General features: G+C 42.1%; 1 protein-coding gene across 1 annotated transcript in view; it reads right to left on the bottom strand.

The window, feature by feature from the left end:
* Ccdc81 (coiled-coil domain containing 81) overlaps positions 1-19,132 on the bottom strand; it is a 35,973-nt gene that overhangs the window by 9,855 nt on the left and 6,986 nt on the right. Inside the window, exons 4-10 of the mRNA XM_042279127.2 lie at positions 14,707-14,963; positions 11,693-11,772; positions 9,819-9,940; positions 8,900-9,023; positions 4,952-5,042; positions 4,407-4,553; positions 2,717-2,821 (exon numbers count right to left, since the gene is read on the bottom strand). Coding sequence (XP_042135061.1) covers positions 2,717-2,821; positions 4,407-4,553; positions 4,952-5,042; positions 8,900-9,023; positions 9,819-9,940; positions 11,693-11,772; positions 14,707-14,963 — 926 coding nt within the window. The remainder of the gene's footprint in view (positions 1-2,716; positions 2,822-4,406; positions 4,554-4,951; positions 5,043-8,899; positions 9,024-9,818; positions 9,941-11,692; positions 11,773-14,706; positions 14,964-19,132) is intronic.

Consider the following 19,132-nt stretch of genomic DNA (forward strand, 5'->3'; position numbering starts at 1 on the left):
ATGAGCATGGTCAGTGATAACGCTGAGCTAACATATGTTCCCAGCCCTTCTCTCAGAAAAGATCCTGAGCTGGTAATAACAACATCCTTACAAAGGAAGGGAATTCTGTGTGCAGAGGCATGGGCAAGGACATGGCGGGGGTGGAAAGAGTCTACTGCATATCTACTGTGAGCCTAGACATTCTAGAACTGGTACTCCTCCGTCAAGATCAAAGATCAGAGACCTTGCTCTCGTTAGCTGCATTCTGCTGTAGTAAACAGACAGAAAGTGACAGAGTCATCTGGTCATTTAAGGTTGTAATAAGTGCTGTGAAATCCTAATCCCAGCGAGAGTCGGAAGACTGTATGAATTGCCTGACATTTTTCCATGGAGAGGAATAATTGCCTCCACTGCAAATACCCAGGGGTCCTCTGTCCCAAACAGAAGGAGTCACAGGTGCTAAGAGACCAGCCATGGCCAATGAGAGAAAGTGGGGGATGCATTGCTGAAGCATAGTGAACAAGAAGCACAAGTCAATAAGCTAAGGAAGATGGAGGGAGGGGAAGAGGAGCCACACAGGGCCTGATAGGGCAGAGCAATTTGCCTGTGTCCAAAAATCTAAAGCAATTTGGATTTCATTTTGATTCAATGGGACACCATTAGAGGAATTAAACAGGAGAGTAATATACTTGGATTAGGAATTTTTAAAGGTCATTTTAGTTTTGTGTGAAGAACTGATTGTAGGGGAGTAATTATTGGAGGGCAAAACAGAAGTATGCCTGTAATGTGTCCTGGAGAAAGACAGTAACATGGATGATAAAGAGATTGGTGCAAATATTGGATATGCCTGGGAGACGAATGCAACTGGACTTGTAGCTAGTTGCTTTTGCAGGAGAGAGAAAGAAACCAGAAACCAGTCACTCCTACAGTGCAACGCACAGAAGCTAAATTCTGTAACATTAACCTAGTCCAATCAACTTACTAATATGAGAAGACAGAGAAGAATGGAGGAGGATAGAATCAGAAGCTCTTAGTCTTTCTATGAAGAGGCAAGAAGTAGGCGGTCATAACTGTAGTCTGTAGCTTATCCAGTAGGGAGGCAGTGATCAGGTCTAAATGGTAGCCTGGAACTTTCTTCCCCTCCCTGATGCCCTTGCAGGAAAAGCTCTTCCTTCCATTTTTTCTTTGCCTTTCTCTTACATGCAGGAATCACCCCTCAATCTTTTCAAAGATTTACATGGCGGTTAGGCTGCACTCATTCCTCTGAGTGTCTGTCTCCTCTAGAATAAGATCTCATTACAATACGAAATGTGTCTGCTAGATACCAACAGAATGGCCAGTCCAGAGGAGCTCCATGTGTGTCTAATGGTGAACAAAGTACACTCCTGTTATATCTAGGTGGAGAATAGCAGATTGTATCAATAGTGGTATTAAAAAGATTCAGGCAGGAACAAAGGTAGATTCAGTGGTTGAAGACATTTGGTGAAGCAGACAGCTTGCCTCCAGCTGAAGTGGAATTCTCAAACCTTGATGCACTCAGATCACCTGGAGAACTCACCCTAGTCCAAAGCCACTTGGTGCAAGACTAGGGTGAGTCTCCAAAAGTTTTCATTCCTAGCAAGTTCCCAGATGATGACAATGCTGCGGCTTTCTCTTTAGATCCTAGGGCTGGGCATTAGGGCCTGTCCTGGGGCCTGACTGGCAGACTATAATTCACAAGAGTTGTAGCAATGACTAGATCTCATACTGTGACTGGGAACTGTGTTGTGGAGGCCGACCCTCAACAGACCTACACAGGCCACTTTCCAACTTAGTTACTTCAGATGGCACCACCTGCAGCATAGGATATTAGCTTCCAAGTCTTACAAGTGAGCAAATATTAGCCACAGAAATTTTTATGTGATGAAAACAAAGACATCTTTAATAAACTGCAAAGAGATGACCGCTGCCTTATTAATATCCCAACACAAGTAGCAGAACTTGGGAGTAAGCGCGGCAGTGCTGAGCAACCATTGGTCCAAGCTCTGAACAGGAAAATGCCAACCACCCAGAGACAGTTCCCCCCAGCGGAATTACAAATACTTCTCGAGTTACAAAAGTCACTCATTTCCCACAAATACATATTCAAACAACAAAAATTGTTTTAAAAATTAGTAGCTGGGCATGGTGATGCACACCTTTGATCCCAACTCTCAAGAGGCAGAGGCAGCAGGAACTCTGTGAGTTCAGGGTCAGCCTTGTCTATAAAGCAAGTTCCAGGACAGTCAAGGCTATTACACAGAGAAACCCTGTCTTGAAAAACTACACACACAGCCGGGCAGTGGTGGCGCACACCTTTAGTCCCAGCACTCAGGAGGCAAAGCCAGGCAGATCTCTGTGAGTTCCAGGCCAGCCTGGGCTACCAAGTGAGTTCCAGGAAAGGTGCAAAGCTACACAGAGAAGCCCTGTCTCAAAAAACCAAAAGAAAGAAAGAAAGAAAGAAAGAAAGAAAGAAAGAAAGAAAGAAAGAAAGAAAGAAAGAAAGAAAGAAAGAAAGAAAGAAAGAAAGAAAGAAAGAAAGAAAGAAAAACTATATATACAAAAAAAATTAGAGATTGAGAAAGATCCAATTATCAAAAAAAAAAAGGTATTGCTTAAGTGATAAAAAGTTTAATAGGAAACAATTTGGCAGAAAACACACAATCTCTTTTTTTAGTGTTGCTTATATGCTATCAATAGAAATTTTAAAGAGACTCACATAAAATTCGGGTTTCTCATTCTTGTGATTCCTTATAGCTTCAGCGACTCCAAGATTATAGGCAGCATTTTTCTGATTCTGCTCTCTAGCGGCCATACTTTTCACCTATTGCAAACAGGGGTTTTTTATTTTTAATTTAATAACAAAATATAATCTTCAAAGCCCTTTATTCTGCCAGGAGGTTGTGGTGCTTGCCTTTAATCCCAGCAGAAGCAAGCAGATCTCTGTGAGTTTAAGGCCAGCCTCGTTTACAAGGCGAATTCCAGGACAGCCAGGGAGACACAGAAAAACTCAGTCTCAAAATAACAAAACAAAAGCAACAGCAACGACAACAGCCCTTCATTCTATATTAACTCTATATTAACATTAATATTAATTAATTCTGTTCTATTCTTTCAAGTCTATGTCGTCAACATATTCCGTCAACATATTCTAGCCAACACAGAAGCCTGTTTGGATGCAGTGGCACTTTCTGGTGTCCCTAAAGATTTGTAGACATGAGGTGAGGTTTTTGTTTCTTATTCCTCATTTTTGGATTCTGAACATCATCACTCCAACTATAGCAAAAAAGAATGGAAGATTTTTACTACAAATGCAGGAGACAGTAGCAGCAGACCACGGACTCTGCATAGGGAAAGTGTAAAGGTACCATTCTGTGTCGTTTCACACACACACTTTGAGATAGACCATGATTTTCAAAGGTATAAGATTTGACCAGATTTAGCCTGGCAGTGGTGGCACACGCCTTTAATCCCAGCACTCGGGAGGCAGAGGCAGGTGGATCTCTGTGAGTTCAAGGCCAGCCTGGTCTACAGAGCGAGTTCCAGGATAGGCTCCAAAGCTACACTGAGAAACCAAAAATAAATAATAAAAATTTGACCAGATTTATATTTTATCAAAATCAAATAGATAAATAAACCCATCATTTTCATTTTTTTTAAAGGCAAGGTGCCACTATGCAGCCCTGGCTAGCCTGGAACTCACTATATGTAGACCAGGCTGACCTCAAACTCACAAAGATCTGTCTGCCTCTGCCTCCTGAGATTAAAGGCATGCACAACACCTTTAAAACTCAGCCCTCTGGGTTGAGGGGAAGATCCATAACATATGCCAACGTTAAATACAGGGGCATTCACCAGTGAAAACTTGGACACCACCTGTCTTAGTTAAGGTTTCTATTGTGATAAAACGTTATGACCAAAAGCAACTTGGGAGGAGATGAGTTCAGTCTAACTTCCAAGTCATACTCCATCGCTGAGGGAAGTCCAGGCAGGAACGGAAGGCAGGAAGGAATTGAAGTGGGGGCCATGGAGGAACACTGCTTCCTGGCTTGCTCTCCACAGCTTGCTCAGTCTGCTTTACACAACCCAGGACCACCAGCCCAGGGGTGGCACTGTCTCCACTGAGCTGGACTCTCCCACATCAATCACTAATCAAGAACCAGCTGTATAGACCTGCCTGCAGGCAAATCTCATGGAGGCGTGTTCTCAATTGAAAGTCACTCTTTCCAAATGACTCCAGTTTGTATCAAGTTGACATAAAACCAACCAACACACCACTTGTGTTAGCAAAGCAGCACACAAATGATTAAGTGTGTTACAGGGTAAGCATGTGCAGTATGCTTCTCAGTCGAGTCTGAGAATGGTGTCCAGCCCACATCAAACCCTCTGCTGCTAAGGGGTTAGTCTACCTGGTTTTTGAAGAAAGCCTCCTGGTCTTTCAGAATTTGGTACTGCTGCATGAGTCGCTCGTCCTCTATCTCTCTCCTCCTCCTGTCCTCTCCGTAGTACAATGGGAAATTCCGTTGTGCTCGTTGCAAACACACATAGCACATTTCCTACCATTCAAATTTCAGGACAAATTATACATTTTAATTTTTTGTCTTTATGTACTTTATTCTCTTCACAAGCTTTCTAAAGACCAGGTGTGTCAAGAAATGTGTTTCATAAAAGAATTTATATTGATGAAATATAATATCTAATATGCAATTAGCAAAAGAAGGTTTACCGAGTAAACCTCTAAAGTAATTAAATTGGATTTAATGAAATCCCAGAAGAGCTGAAAATTAGAAGGGATTTTCTAGCCCCTTTGTCTTAAGTAGGCACTCTTGACTAGCAGGCAAATCTCAGTCCAGACACTTGAGTGTGCCCATAGATTATATTAAAGAATTCTCTTGGAGAAACAGAAATCAGAGAATGAGCCTGAGTGGACTTTATTCGGTGGAAGGCACTATACCTGTCCTGCCTTATTATGATCCTGGCAAGCTGGGGCAGGAGATGTTTTGGGCTTCTCGTTGTCATTTTTCTGACCACCTGGAGAGGATAAACTTCAAAGACAATGGAACACAAATTATTATTTAATATAATCTAGCCTCTAGAGCAATGGTTATTTTAAAGATTCTTTATACTATGTGAAGCTGTGTGTGTGTGTGTGTGTGTGTGTGTGTGTGTGTGTGTGTGTGTAGGTGTGTGCACATGCGTGCAGATGACAGAAGAGTGTTGAAGCCATTGAAGTCGGAGTTACAGGTGGTTGTGAGTCACTTGATATGGGTGCTAGGACTCAGGACCTCTAAAAGAATGGTAAAAGAATGGTAAGTACTTCTAACCAAGGACTTTTCCCTCCAATCCCAGGAGAGTGATAATTTTAGACACAAGTGTAAACATAAGACAAAGGAAAAAAGACTGGGCATCAGTTGCTGTGGGATGTTCTGTATATCCTGTGGGAGCCCGTTCTTGGGTTCCTCGTGGCTTTACCCAACAGGTCCGCATAGAGGATGATTAGGACCATGGGCCTGAGTGCAGGTGTCTGAGATGGTCTGCACTTGGCTGTGTTGTAGGATGGTCTGTATGGCAAATGTGTTGCTCTGATTGGTCAATAAATAAAACCTGATTGGCCGTGGCTAGGCAGGAAGCATAGGCGGGACTAACAGAGAGGAGAAATAAAAGAACAGGAAGGCAGAAGGAGTCACTACCTGCCAGACACCACCCTGACAAGCCGTATGTGAAGATGCCGGTAAGCCACAAGCCTCGTGGCAGGGTATAGATTTGTGGAAATGGATTAATTTAAGATATAAAAACAGTTAGCAAGAAGCCTGCCATGGCCATACAGTTTGTAACCAATAGAAGTCTCTGTGTTTACTTGGTTGGGTCTGAGCGGCTGTGGGACTGGCGGGTGACAAAGATTTGTCCTGACTGTGGGCAAGGCAGGAAAACTCAAGCTACACATCGTGGCTCCTGTGAGTTCAAGGCCAGCCTGATCTACATAGCCAGGGCAGGACAGCTAGAGTTACATAACAGAGAGACCCTGTCCTAAAAAGAAAAAAGGAAAAAAAAAAGAAAAAGATACAGAAAAAAAAGTGTCTGAGTGGTTTCCTTTAGAATAGCTGCATAGAGCTGGAGAGATGACTCAGCCATTAAAGCCTAGGCTCACAACCAAAAATAGAATAGCTGCATGCATCCAAGTTAAGAACATGTACTTTGTGTCAGAGTTGGGTTTGAACTCATTTTGTGGCTTGCAGGTACATGACATGAAAATCTTGTTACCACTTCTGCAAAATGGGGATAAATTCATTCATTTCACAAAAATATAATGCCTGCTTGCTGTGTGATTCTTCAAGATGAGGAAATGCAGTGCAAACAAAACCCAGCCACACAGAAGTCCCTATCCTCAAGGATTTATCATTCTGATGGAGAGAGCCAGGCAGTAATAAAATAAGTATATTCCATGATGATCGTAAATGCTATGCACTGAAGAAATGGAATATTAAATCACAAATAAAATTCCCGGGGGGAGTTCCCACTAAGAAGGAAACATTGGCATAAATACCCAAAGGAAGTGAGAGAAACAACATGGATTCCCAATAGGAAAGACATTTCAGAAGAGCAAATGGGACCATGTCCTGGAGGTGGGGGCATTTCTGGATCCATGGTGTTGGAGAGAGATGAGTTAGGGATGAGAGGCACGGGAGAAGTCAGAGACCAGGCAGGACCCTTGCAGCCAGGAGAAGGACTTTATCTCTTACAGGAAAATGGGAACCAGGGAGAGTTTAGATCGTAGATGCCATCATCTGTCTTACACAGGATTATTTTGGCTACAGCATTGAGAGAAAATTAAGTGGGGACTGTGGTGGCTAAATATTAACTTAACAAGATCTAGAATCATCCAGAAGACAAACCCCTGGCATGTTTATGAGAGAAGTTTCTAGACTGGTTTGACCTAGGTATTAAGACCCACTCTGGTACTGGAGATACCATCCTATGGCCAGGATGAATAAAAATAACAAAGCAAGCTGACCACCCACATTCATTTCTCTCTGCTTTCTGGCTGCAGGAGCAATGTGACCAGATGCTTCAAGCTCTCGTGCCATGGTGTGCCCATCCTTGATCTGTGAGCCAAAATTCTTTTCTTAAGCTGCCTTCATCAGACTTAGTTACAGCAACGAGAAAATAATACAGAAGCAAGGGCAAAAAAAAAATGATAGAACAGAGTTCTGGTAACTCAGAAGAAAGTGGTGTGGACCAAGGTGGTAGCAGCAGAGGTCATAAGAAGTGGCTGCATTGTGGATATGTTATCTAGATGTGTCGGAAGTACAGGTGGCTGACTTTTCTAATAAGATAAAGAACTTTTGCTTTCTCTCCATGTCACAGAGTGTTTCCTACCACAATCCTAACCCCGCACCCCCCACCCCCGATCAAACATAGTCTCATTCTCTTACTTCACACAGGCTCCAGCCCTTTGTTAGAAACCAAGAACTGAGGTCACATAGGATGTGGGGATGGTTTCCAACATTACCTGGGAAACTGGCTTTAAATGTTATTATAAATATTTGCCAGTGTTTTTAGCTATACAAAGTGAACATTATGCAAACAATGTAACAGAGAAAAACACATGGGGAAATATTTCTGCACAGAGCAAATTCCCAAAACAAAATTGCCAACATTTTAAGTATGTAAGAACCAAAAGAGAAGCTCTGTCGGCAGCCCCAACAAATGAGGTAATTCAGGCCCAAGGAAATAAAGGCAATGGCACAATGAGAGAGAACCCCACTATTGAACAAGTGTACTGAAAGAGAGATGAACTGGAGAGTCATGGGAAGTAATTAAAAGTGAGACCAAGGAGCTGACAACATGGTAGAAGCAAGAACTGATTCAGCCTGTGGACCTGAGTTCAAACCCTGAATCCCACATGGTGGAGGAGAGAACTGACTCCTAAAACTGACTCCTCTAATTAAAACAAACAGAGGAGAGACAAGAAAGATGCACCCTATATATTAACAAAATATATGATATATAAAAATACAAACTATGTATTTGAAATAAGAATGCTACTTTAAAAGCAGCACAAAAGTGAGAGAAAGAAAAAGGTTTTTTTAACAGAGAAAAAAAAAACAGATTCAGGTGCTCCAATATACATTTCATAGGAGCCAAAATGAAACAAACGAAACGATAAAGAACAACATTCTAGAAAACAACGGCTAAGGATTTTCCGGAAAGCCGTAACTCCTATGAAGAGTGAGAAATGCAAACACTAAGAAAGGAAATGTAAAAGCTACCAGAAGGAAAAACTCAGAGGTCTCTTTGGGACCTGCCACAGGAGAAAGTAGAGGCATTTCATTAAAATGCAGAGGAAAAAATAACCATCAACCAAGAATCAGCAACACAACACTAGTCCACTTAAGTAGTAAAAGAAATAGAGGAAAAAACATAAAAAGAAGAGCAGGAAAAAGCAGAGAACTTGCCCAAAGAATCATTACAGAGCACGCAGGAAGACAGCATAAAGCCGGTATGTCAGAGCACTGGTGAATAAAGAAGTGATGGAGTGCCAGGCCTGTGTGACAAGCTTACCTTCCATTAGATGTCCCTATAGAACTGTCATGAGATTTGTACACCCTCAGAAATCAACAATGCCTGCAGAGCTGGGAAGCAGTTTGTGAGAGCAGTCAGGCCTGCTGAAGTCTCCCTGTGCTCGAGCTGGCTCAGCTGAAGAACATTCATTCACATGTACCTGGATTTCCCTTTAGATATGAGCCCTGGTCACCTCTATAGTCCCCATCACCTCCCACATGGAATGTTCTCAGTAATACTTAACAAAGTAATGGAAGAATTACTAAGATTTCCTCAGTCAGGGGAAGACTTCAAGATTATATTTAGCAAAGTGCAGAAGCAAAAAAGGTCAGCGCATTACTTTTCAGAGGTCATGGCCTTCCCACCATTCCCACTTCGATCCAACTTGTCCAGCAAGCTGACACTTGTCACTTTAGCAGGAGAGATAGCTTGCCTATCACGATGTTTCTTGGGTGATGAGATATCTAGAATAAATAACAAACACAAGTGACAGTCTCTTCGATTTTCAAACAGCTAAATAGAGAACTAAATACGCACATAAATTCCAACAGGTTTTTACCAAGGAAAAGTTTCTTGTAGGACATGCTCTTTTCTTTAAATATCTCTTACCCTATTGAGACAGAGTATGCCCTAAAGTCCACTTCATGTGTTTATGCTGTCTATCAGAAACTGCTCAAGCAACAGGGGGTCCCACCAAACAGATAGCAGTATAAAAGCTGGGAGTCACAGGGTTAAGGCAAGATACAGGGTTCCAGGAATTAAAAAGTGTTTATAAGAAGAAGAAAAAAGAATACAGTGGCTATTTGTGAATCTAAAAGTTGCAATTTGAATGTGAAACATCTCCCATAGACTCCTGTATTTTAAAACACTCGGTCCTCAGTGGGTGACACTATTTGAGAAGGCTAAGAACCTTTGAGAAGGTAGGACCTTGCTGGGAAAAAAAAAATGAGTTACTGAAGGTGAGCCTTGAGGTTTTACGGGTGGACTCCACTTCCTGGTCACTCTCTGATTCCTATCTCCAGATACAATGTGATCAACTGGCCTCCCACCCTGCCATGCTTAGCTCCTGGAACCTAATCACAAGCCAGAGTAAAGCTTTCCTTCCTTAAGTCACTTATCATCAAATATTTTTTCATGGCAACAAGGAAAGTAACTAACACACTAACTTTATTTACTTTGAGCATATGTGTTCCTAAGTAATACCACCTAGTTCATAAAAGTCAAGAACAATAGCCTGTACCCACAAACTATTGGCCTACCCCTGGCTCCTTCTTCTTTGTCTGACGAGTCTTTCAACTTGGTCTTCCTTGGTTTGTTCTCTCCACCTTCCTCTGCAATGGCATCCATGGGTGGTTTGTTCTCTGTCTCTTTGTGCTCAATCCTAAGAATAAATCAAGATGTTTGTCCTCTGCACTGATCCTGAACAAGTGACTGTGTGGACTCTCAATTCTGAGAAGCAACCCACCACCTCTCTGATTTCACAACAAACCTACTTCCTTCAAGGGGTGCAAGATTTGCCTTGTGAAATATGTAGCATGAACTCCCTCTCTTTGAGGCCAAAACTGGGAGCCTGACAAAACCACATACCCTTGTATCATGGGCCCCAAAAAGAGCTTGATATAAAGAAATTGCTTGAACACCTCAACTTAAATTTTTTCCCTTTGGTTTCAATTTGAGTTTTCCTATCCTTTCTACATCTGTGAGAGATGTCTGTCAGCTTGAAGTCAAGAAATCATAGCCTGATAGCCAGATTGCACCCTGTAATAACCATTTATCCCCTTCCTCCTCTCCATTCCCCCATCTCTCCCTGCGTAAAAAGAAGAACCGTAAAGAGACAGTTTGGGAAGTGCTGTTCCGTTGGTGTGTGCAGTTGAAGGTTCTTTGGTCTCAGGTGTGAGTTCAGGGCACTCCCACTGGAGTGAGAGCCTGTGCCTTGAAATAAATTCAAGGACCAAACTTTACAGAGATAAACTCTAACATTTGTTTTGAATATTTGAGTCTTCATACCCATTTCAACACTCTCAAACCTACAGAACTCTTTAACCACCCCCTTAGAGGGCTTATATAATGAAGACTGACTATAATGCTATTGAAAGAGTGCCTAAGAGTTGAACACTTGCTCCAAGGAGCAACTACTAGTACTACGTGTTACAATTATCATCGCCAGCAGCAGCCCCTGGATAACACTGTCCATCTTCTTGAAGGTACAGACTCAGCATGCTTAGTCCTATGTGGTGATATTTTATTTGTGCTGAAATGTGATATTTTATTTGTATGTTAATAAAATTTGCCTGGAGATCAGAGGTCATAACCAGCCATAAATAGAAGTCAGGCGGTGGTGGTACATGCCCTTAATCCAATCACAGGGCAGGCAGAGTCTCTGTGTGTTCAAGGACACAGCCAAGCGTGGTGACACATGCCTTTAATCCCAGTGCCAACCATAGAGACCTGGAGGTCTGTATAGACAGGCAGTGACGAGGAAGCGAGGTGCCTGGGTTAAGAGCCAATGAGAAGGCAGAACAGCAAGGCAATAAAGGCGCAGGTTAGACAGGAAGAGGTTCTGTTGGGAAGCGACAGCGGGGTGGTGAGCTAAGGTTAGTTGGTGGGTATCACGCTGATCTCTACAGCTTGTACCCCTGTATTTGGTTCTGTGTTTCTTATTTAATAAGACTGTTTAGAAATTCGTCTACAGTCCTAATAGTCAAAGCTTAGATAGGAGGTGTGCTAGGAGCTGGAAGAAAAAGAAGCTGGGATGGAGGAAGTAGGGAAAAAATAGAGGAAATCTGGCAGGCAAGAGTATTACAAATATTGCAGGAACCAAGATGAGTGATATGTAGGGTCAGACTCATCGGGGAGGGGTCATTTTCTAAAATTTAACCGTAAAAATATATGCAATAAACTCTTGCTTGGGGCCTATACAGAGTTGGGAGAGAGAGAGAGAGAGAGAGAGAGAGAGAGAGAGAGAGAGAGAGAGAGAGAGAGAGAGAGAGAGAGAAGGAAAGAAAGGGGTGAGAGAAACAGAGAAGGAGGCAGAAAAGGGGAGAGAAGCTGTAAAATTAGTTTGGAAAACAAATGCTGCATAATAAGCAAAGAGAACCGGTGTCTGGATCAACCCCCAGAGCAAAGCACTCACCTTGGGAAGGCCAGTGCGCTGTTGGGACGCTTTCCAAAGCCGTCTCTGCTAGACAGCACTGAGTCCATGGTGCCAGGCCGCTGGAGGACAGAGACAGAGATTGCACCTGAGCTGTGAACCAGAACAGACCGGAACACACAGGCTGCCTCCAAGGCAATGCTACCACTGTGCTGTTTCTATTTGTTCAGCGCTTAAGTCCACTAAGGAGTGACCTCCCTCACCAAAGTTCACCTGGGACGCTGAACAGCAGTTCCACAAATGCTGCCTTTTCTCAAACCATCTCCTCTTTTTGAAAATTGCCCTAGGAGTTGAAGCTTCTTCTACACATCTTTGGAAAGTGAGCAAACATCCAGAAACTCTCAGACAGTGAAGACCATTCAGATTCCCCTCTTGACCCACAGGACTCGAGTGTTAGGCACTTCAGAGGTCTCTGAAGTCAAGCAGGCTTGTGTCCTCTGCACTTCTAGCTGCTGTGTCCCCCCAAGCACAAGCTTTGTAGGGATGACAATTGTAGGATTTTAATAAGATATTCTATGGAAATGTGTACAGAGCATGCAGCCAAGAGCTATTGTTGTTATCACTGTATATAACAAATATATACAATTATTTATGAATGAATTCTATAGCCTACAAAAGGCTTTAAAGAAAATTCCAAAGGGGCTGGAGAGGTGGCTCAGAGGTTAGGAGTATGGACTGCTCTTCTAAAGAATCCGGGTTCAATTCCTAGCACCCACATGGCGGCCCACAACTGTCTATAACCCCAGTTCCAGGAGATCTGGCACTCTCAGACATACATGTAAGCAAACACCAATGCACATAAAATAAAAATAAATTGTTTAAAAACTTTAAGAAAATTCCAAAAAGGTGTTTTGTCTTTGTTTTTTTTATCACCAAACTATGCACATAAAGTTCCCAAAAGGACTATTTTCAGGACCCTACTCAGGTTTAAAGTATAGGACATCTACTGGTCAAACTAGCACTCCTCACCACACTTCAGTGTTTACGGAGTGAATGGGATGTTAAGGGGTATGATTAACCCAGAGTTCCAGGGCTAAATTCATGTCAAGCCAGCTGCACTACAGCCTGACTCCTCAGCTCCATAACACACCATGCACATGGTGCCTCTGTCCACCGGGGCAAGGGACACAGAACAGTTACACTTTAGAGTTCAGTGGACCGATAGAACATCGGCTTCTCTTTAAACAGTGTCCAAAATTCAGCAGAGTCCTCCAAAGTTAGGAAGAAGCCAGCCGGCCACTTGGGCCCTTCTTGTAAATTTGCAGATCCTGCCCTGTGTTCTGAGTTTCTATTTTCCACACAGTGGGTAAGCATCCCCCTTAGTAAACCTGTATATAATAAGATTATGTAGAAAACTCCAAGGGGCTTCCTTATACATGGCCCCATCTTCTCAATACCCACAGCAGAGGTCCATGAAGGGAGAAATGGACAGACAATTTTCATAGTAAAAAAAAAAAAAATCAAACTTTTTGCTATTGGAATTTTGTGACGATTCAATTAATTCCTATCATTTTTATTAGCACCCAGATGTGCACTTAAAGCCATTAAACCCTGAATAAATGCTACTGATTAACTATTTCTTTGCCTCTTTAAACTCTGCTATATCTAACTTAGCGTGAACATCATGCCAGCTACTTAATGTTTAACAATGGTGGTGACAGTTATAAAATTTATTTTAAGAGACTACAAACTGAAAGCTAGAAAGAATGAAGCTGGAGAGATGGCTCAGCAGTTAAGAGCACTGGCTGTTCTTCCAGAGGACCTTGGTTTGAGTTCCAGCACCCGCACAGCGGCTCACAACTGTTTGTAACTGCATTCTCGGGGTATCTGGTGCCCTCTTCTGGCTTCCATGGACACTACACACATGTACACAGACAGCATGCCAGCAAAACACCATACACATAAAAAATAAAGTGAAAGGACAGAAAGCTTAAAAGTATGTTTGCATGGCTTGAATTAGATTTTATTGTAAAATTTCTTAAGATGAGATTGTACAAGCTTCAAAAATTGAGTGCTGGGGAACTCTGGGCCTGAATTCCTGTGCTGGCTGTATTGGCCACTGACTTGGGCTTCACAATATGACCACTTGGACCCTCAACATTCTGCATGGGAAATCAGTGATGATCCTACAGTGCTGTTTTTGTGGTATTTTGAGATTGAAATGAAATAATGCATGCAGGAGAGTTTTTTCAGCGATAAGGTACTATAAAATGCCCAGAATTATGAGTTTCTATTGCTTTTTCCATTCCTTGGGTAGCAATGATTTGAAATGTGGTTTGAAGTTCTTTGTCTTACTTGTCAAGGAACTGGCTGCCTATAGCCACACATTTCCACACACTTGAGAAAACTGTCACTTAAAATATGTCAACGAAAGCTTTTATTTGTTTGGTGGGGCGGGGGGGGGGGGGGTTGAAACAGGGTCTCTTTACATACCCTGGCTATCCTGGAACTCACTATGTAGACTGGGCTTGCCTCAAACTCATGGAGATCTGCCTGCCTCTACCTCTCAAGTGCTGAGGTTAAAGTCATGCACCGCCATGCCTGTCCTGCCCCAATAGACTTTCTTAATGAAAGCACAGCCACATTTGATTCAGAACCACAGATTGAAAGACGGGTTGTATGATGGTTAATTTTAACTGTCAACTTGATCTGATCTAGAATTCCTAGGAAGACAGTCTCCATGAGGGTCAATCTGGTTCAGGCTGGCCTGTGGACATGTCTGTAGAGGACCATCTCAATTGCTTTCATCGATGTGAAAAGATGCAGACTGACAGTGGACAGTATCATTCCCTAGATTTGGCCCCTGGACTGCCCCAGAGTGCAGACTGTGGATGTGGCATAATTAGCTGTTTTAAGTTCCTGCCACCATGACATCCCTACCTGATGGACTGTCACCTTAATGTGAGCTAAGAAACCCTTTTCAGTTGGTGTTCATCGGCCTCTTTTATCACAGTCATTGAAACAAAAACAGGGAAGATTAGAAGAAAACAATTTACATTTGCAAGGGCTTTAGTCAAGGCACCACTTCCATCCATCGTACAAAGGAAGTCCTTAGAAAATCTCATCTTCACTTTGCTGTCTCTGATGGAAAGGACCCCGATTCCTTTGAATGTGAACTCCACGTTTTGTTTGACAGATATGGATCGTGATAGAAAAAGCAATGTCTCCTTCACGCATCCTTCTATTGTATCCCTGTTAAATGGGCCCTCCAGAGATATCATGACAAAGTTAAGTGGGACAACTGGTATATCACCTGGAGGAGAAAAAGACAGGGTTGGGAGGAGATTATACTAAAGACACAGAATAAAGACTGATTGTGAACACTTTTAATTAATTACTTTAATTAATTACCTGATTGATATTAAAAAATAGAATTGTCCATTTTCCCCTTATACTTGTAATATTATTTCAGATAATGAATATAACTGGTCATTAATATATAATAATCAGTTCAATGTCACCTAAAAGTATAATGTAATTGGCTCATGATAAAAATAATTGGCCACTTAAATAGTCTAAACAAGGATTTCGCCGGGCGGTGGTGGCGCACGCCTTTAATCCCAGCACTTGGGAGGCAGAGGCAGGCGGATCTCTGTGAGTTCGAGGCCAGCCTGGGCTACCAAGTGAGTTCCAGGAAAGGCGCAAAGCTACACAGAGAAACCCTGTCTCAAAAAACCAAAAAAAAAAAAAAAAACAAGGATTTCATTTTCTGGGAGCAGAGCAGTGAAAAGTTGCTTCTATTCATCATTTCCTGAGGTTTTCAGATCCCTCTTCTTCCATAACACTCTGGAGCTGTATTTATGAATGTTTTCTTGCTGCCATGGCATCTTTAGGTAATTACAAATATTTGTAAATATTAAATGTTTGAAAAGATAGCCATCTTATCTTTCCTGAAACTAAGTCTTTTTTAAGGATTAAAGATTATTTATTAGTTGAATCTACATTGGGGGGCTTGCACACATCCCAGCACTTATCAGACCCTAAATTCTCAGTGTGTGTAATACTTAAACCCAGCCCCAATGGTCATGCATTTCCTCTTTGCTGTCTTTATAAGCTGTTTACCAAACTGAGATCATATATTGTATGGTTCTGTACTATGCATTTGCAGTTTTATCAAGTTGTTAATTATTCCACTAAAGCCTTTTTTCTATAATTGTTGTCTAATATAACATGACATGACCATATCACAGTTTTAAGTAATTGCCTATTGTCAGACATTTAGGATGTTCCCATTTGTTATTATATTGTAAGCAATGTTGACATTAACATATGTTCATAACCATTGTGCCTCTGAGCATTGCCTTAGGATCTGTTCCTAGAATTCAAATTTGTGACATGTTCCCAGACAGGCTCAACACTAATTACATTAGTAAAGCCCAACCCCACCATCGTGGACTCTGCATGGTTTGCCAGAGCTTGGCAGCTACTGCTAAGAAGATCACAAGAAACAAAAACACTCATAAAACTTCTATTCTTCTACACTATAGAGGGAGGGGGCACAGTTCCAGCGTTTCTGAAGAGTCATTTGGCAAACTGTATCAAGAGCCATAAAAATGTTCACACCCCATTGACTGAGAAACTAGGTCTTAATACAAAAGTATCCGACCAGACAAGATGCAGAAGCCTTCCTTTCCAAAGAGCTCGAAAACGACAGGGCAAAGGAACAAGATTGTGTGTAGCTTGAAAGAAGTGGGGATCTATTTACCTAGAACTGATGTAGGGGCTGTGCAAGGCCCACAGGTCAGAAAAAAGTAAACAGCAAAGATGGCGGAGATGACGATGACAAAGAATGGCCATAACAAGGTTCACTGGTGGAGGAGCAAGACGCAGAGGGCATGCTCCAAGCGTTCACTTAGCACAAATTATTCTTTCAACTGCCCACTACGGCTGAGTGATAAGAATTAGCAGCTCCATCGGTGTGGCCTACACTGTATCAGCCCAGTCTCCTGCACAGTGAACAATGGTTTCTTAACACCTCCCTCTGCTTCTTTTTTATGCATGCTTCTTAAAATAGAAAGTCAGATTGCCTGCCTTCCCATAGCCCATTGCATTTCCACAGCCAGTCTTCCAGTCCATGTATGCCACTTTCTCTCATGGTGGATGAGCCAGTGGATACTTGCAAATCTCCTCTCATGGCCTTTCAGGGACATGTCGCTCCAGCCCTCTTTTCCCTTATAGCTACAACACCACCCTTGCTTCTCCAGTTCCTCTTGGTCTAGTTGCTGGCTTTGATCTTTTACTCCTTATTATACTGAGGGGCTTGTGGAGTTGTTTTGATTTTCACATGTATTGATTTGGGAGAGTTTTTTTCCACTCTAGCCTCACCTGCTTCTTCATATCCTCTTCTGGAGAGTCTTATTCAAACCTAAATCTGTGTTCTCCACGTCTCTCCTAAGCTCTGGGATCACCTCTGTCTACATATCCCTAGAAGAATGCCAGATTCAATGTGTCTCAAAACGAGCTTGCTACACTACCCATTACCATGAGCATGCGCTGTTCTCTCACAAGAAATCTGAGTTACTCTAAGTAACTTCCCCGTTCTTACCTGGGCCCATCGGCTCTCACCTGAACTGTATCCTATTCCTTCCTCACCGTTTCTGCCTCCACTTGAGCTTTTGACTTATTTCACCAATTTGCTGTAATCTGAAGTGCTCCTCTTAAGCTGAAAACTGACCAGTACCAAAAGTGCACTGCTTCAAGCCTGTCAGTGGTTCCCAGTGCCCATAGGATGATGAATCCTAACACCCTTATCACACCAGTAATCTTTTCCTACCATTTTTTATCATAATTACGCCCCTCCAATTTGCCACAGGCAGTTCTGGCTACACAGGAGTGCCAGAATGTTCATAACAGGATTTACTCTGTCTCCTAGCCTTGAGTTGTTCACACACTTCCTGAGATACGGTCTCATGGCTTCTCTGCTGGCAAAACCTCCCACAGATGGAGACAGGTATAATCTCCTGTAGACCTGCATCACATTTGGTCCAGTTCTGACCAAGGATGCTTTTGCAGCACTAAATCCTAAGAGTTTCTAAGAAAGAGTCATCTCTTACTAATTACTGAAAACCAATCTACAGTGTTTGATTACATAGTTAATAACGAATAATTTTTAACTAAATCTAAGATGTAGACAGGGTTGTTCTCTTGGACTACTTAATTCTGAAATTTCTATACTCCGTAAAAAAAAAAAAAATGAGTTGTAGATCTAAACTACGTTTTAAGATTATGATACAAGATCCAAGTGGAAGAATAAACTTAATTCTAAAGCAAACGTATTTTTTTTTTTTTTGAGACAGGGTTTCTCTGTGTAGCTTTGTGTCTTTCCTGGATCTCACTCTGTAGACCAGGCTGGCCTCGAACTCACAAAGATCCACCTGGCTCTGCCTCCCAAGTGCTGGGATTAAAGGCTGAGCCACCACTGCCTGGCTGCAAACGTATTTTTCAAAAGAAACCCACTTTGTTTCCATTTCCTTTCATACTGTTTGATGAAACATACAATTTTAGGTGAATGGCTGAAATGTTTTCAAACCCACCACATTGAATATATACAATGTAAATTATATTATACTCTTGGTTTTTGTTTTCCCAGTATATGTTTTGTTTGCTTGTTCGGTAGTTTTGTTTTTTGAGACATAGTCTTACTCTGTAGATCCAACCAGCTTGGAGCTCACTGGCCTCAAATTTGTGGTAATCCTCCTGCCTCAGGCTTGCTAGTGCTGAGATTACAGAGTGAGCCACTGTGCCTGGACAGTTGGCTTGCTTTCTCCTTTTCATAGAGAGTTACCCTGAAAACCAGTTTTCTGGAGAGTTCACTTAAAGGAAAGTTAGAGGCTTTTCACCTCGGCCACCAAGGGCACACCATTTCTCTTTAACCACAGCTGAATGTGATGCCACCGGAGACAATAAGGAACACAAAGCTTGGCCTCGGCCGTGGATAACCAGCCCCTCCAGTATGGTGAAGCCCACACACTGAGGGTGGACGTAAGTGTGCAAACACAACACGGGTTATGTTTGTTTTGTTTACCACTGTAGCTCTGGAACCTATAGAGTCGGCCCTTGATAAACATTTGTGGAAGGAGAGGAACAGAAAGGGGGGGAGGAAGTAGGGCATAAAAAAAAAGAACCTGTAAGTTAATATATATTAAGTGCAGCACTATTAAATTTTAACTTTTAATAATTTAGATTATACATATAATAGACATTTTTCTCACAGCTAACTGAACAAGCTTTTTTTTTCCCATTACCCAGAGACTCTAAATTAGGTTTCTCTTCTTTATAGTCACTGATAGTTTCTTAGGACCTAAACATGAGTATAAGCCTTTAGAACTCTGTAGCATGACTTTTAAAAGAGCTTGGTCTTCCTGTGCCTGCCTCTTAAGTTACTAGTGTCTAAAATGGACTCCAGGGGCTGACAGGACGACT

The sequence above is a fragment of the Peromyscus maniculatus genome, chromosome 1 (genome assembly GCF_049852395.1).
Source record: "Peromyscus maniculatus bairdii isolate BWxNUB_F1_BW_parent chromosome 1, HU_Pman_BW_mat_3.1, whole genome shotgun sequence".
Classification (NCBI taxonomy): domain Eukaryota; kingdom Metazoa; phylum Chordata; class Mammalia; order Rodentia; family Cricetidae; genus Peromyscus; species Peromyscus maniculatus.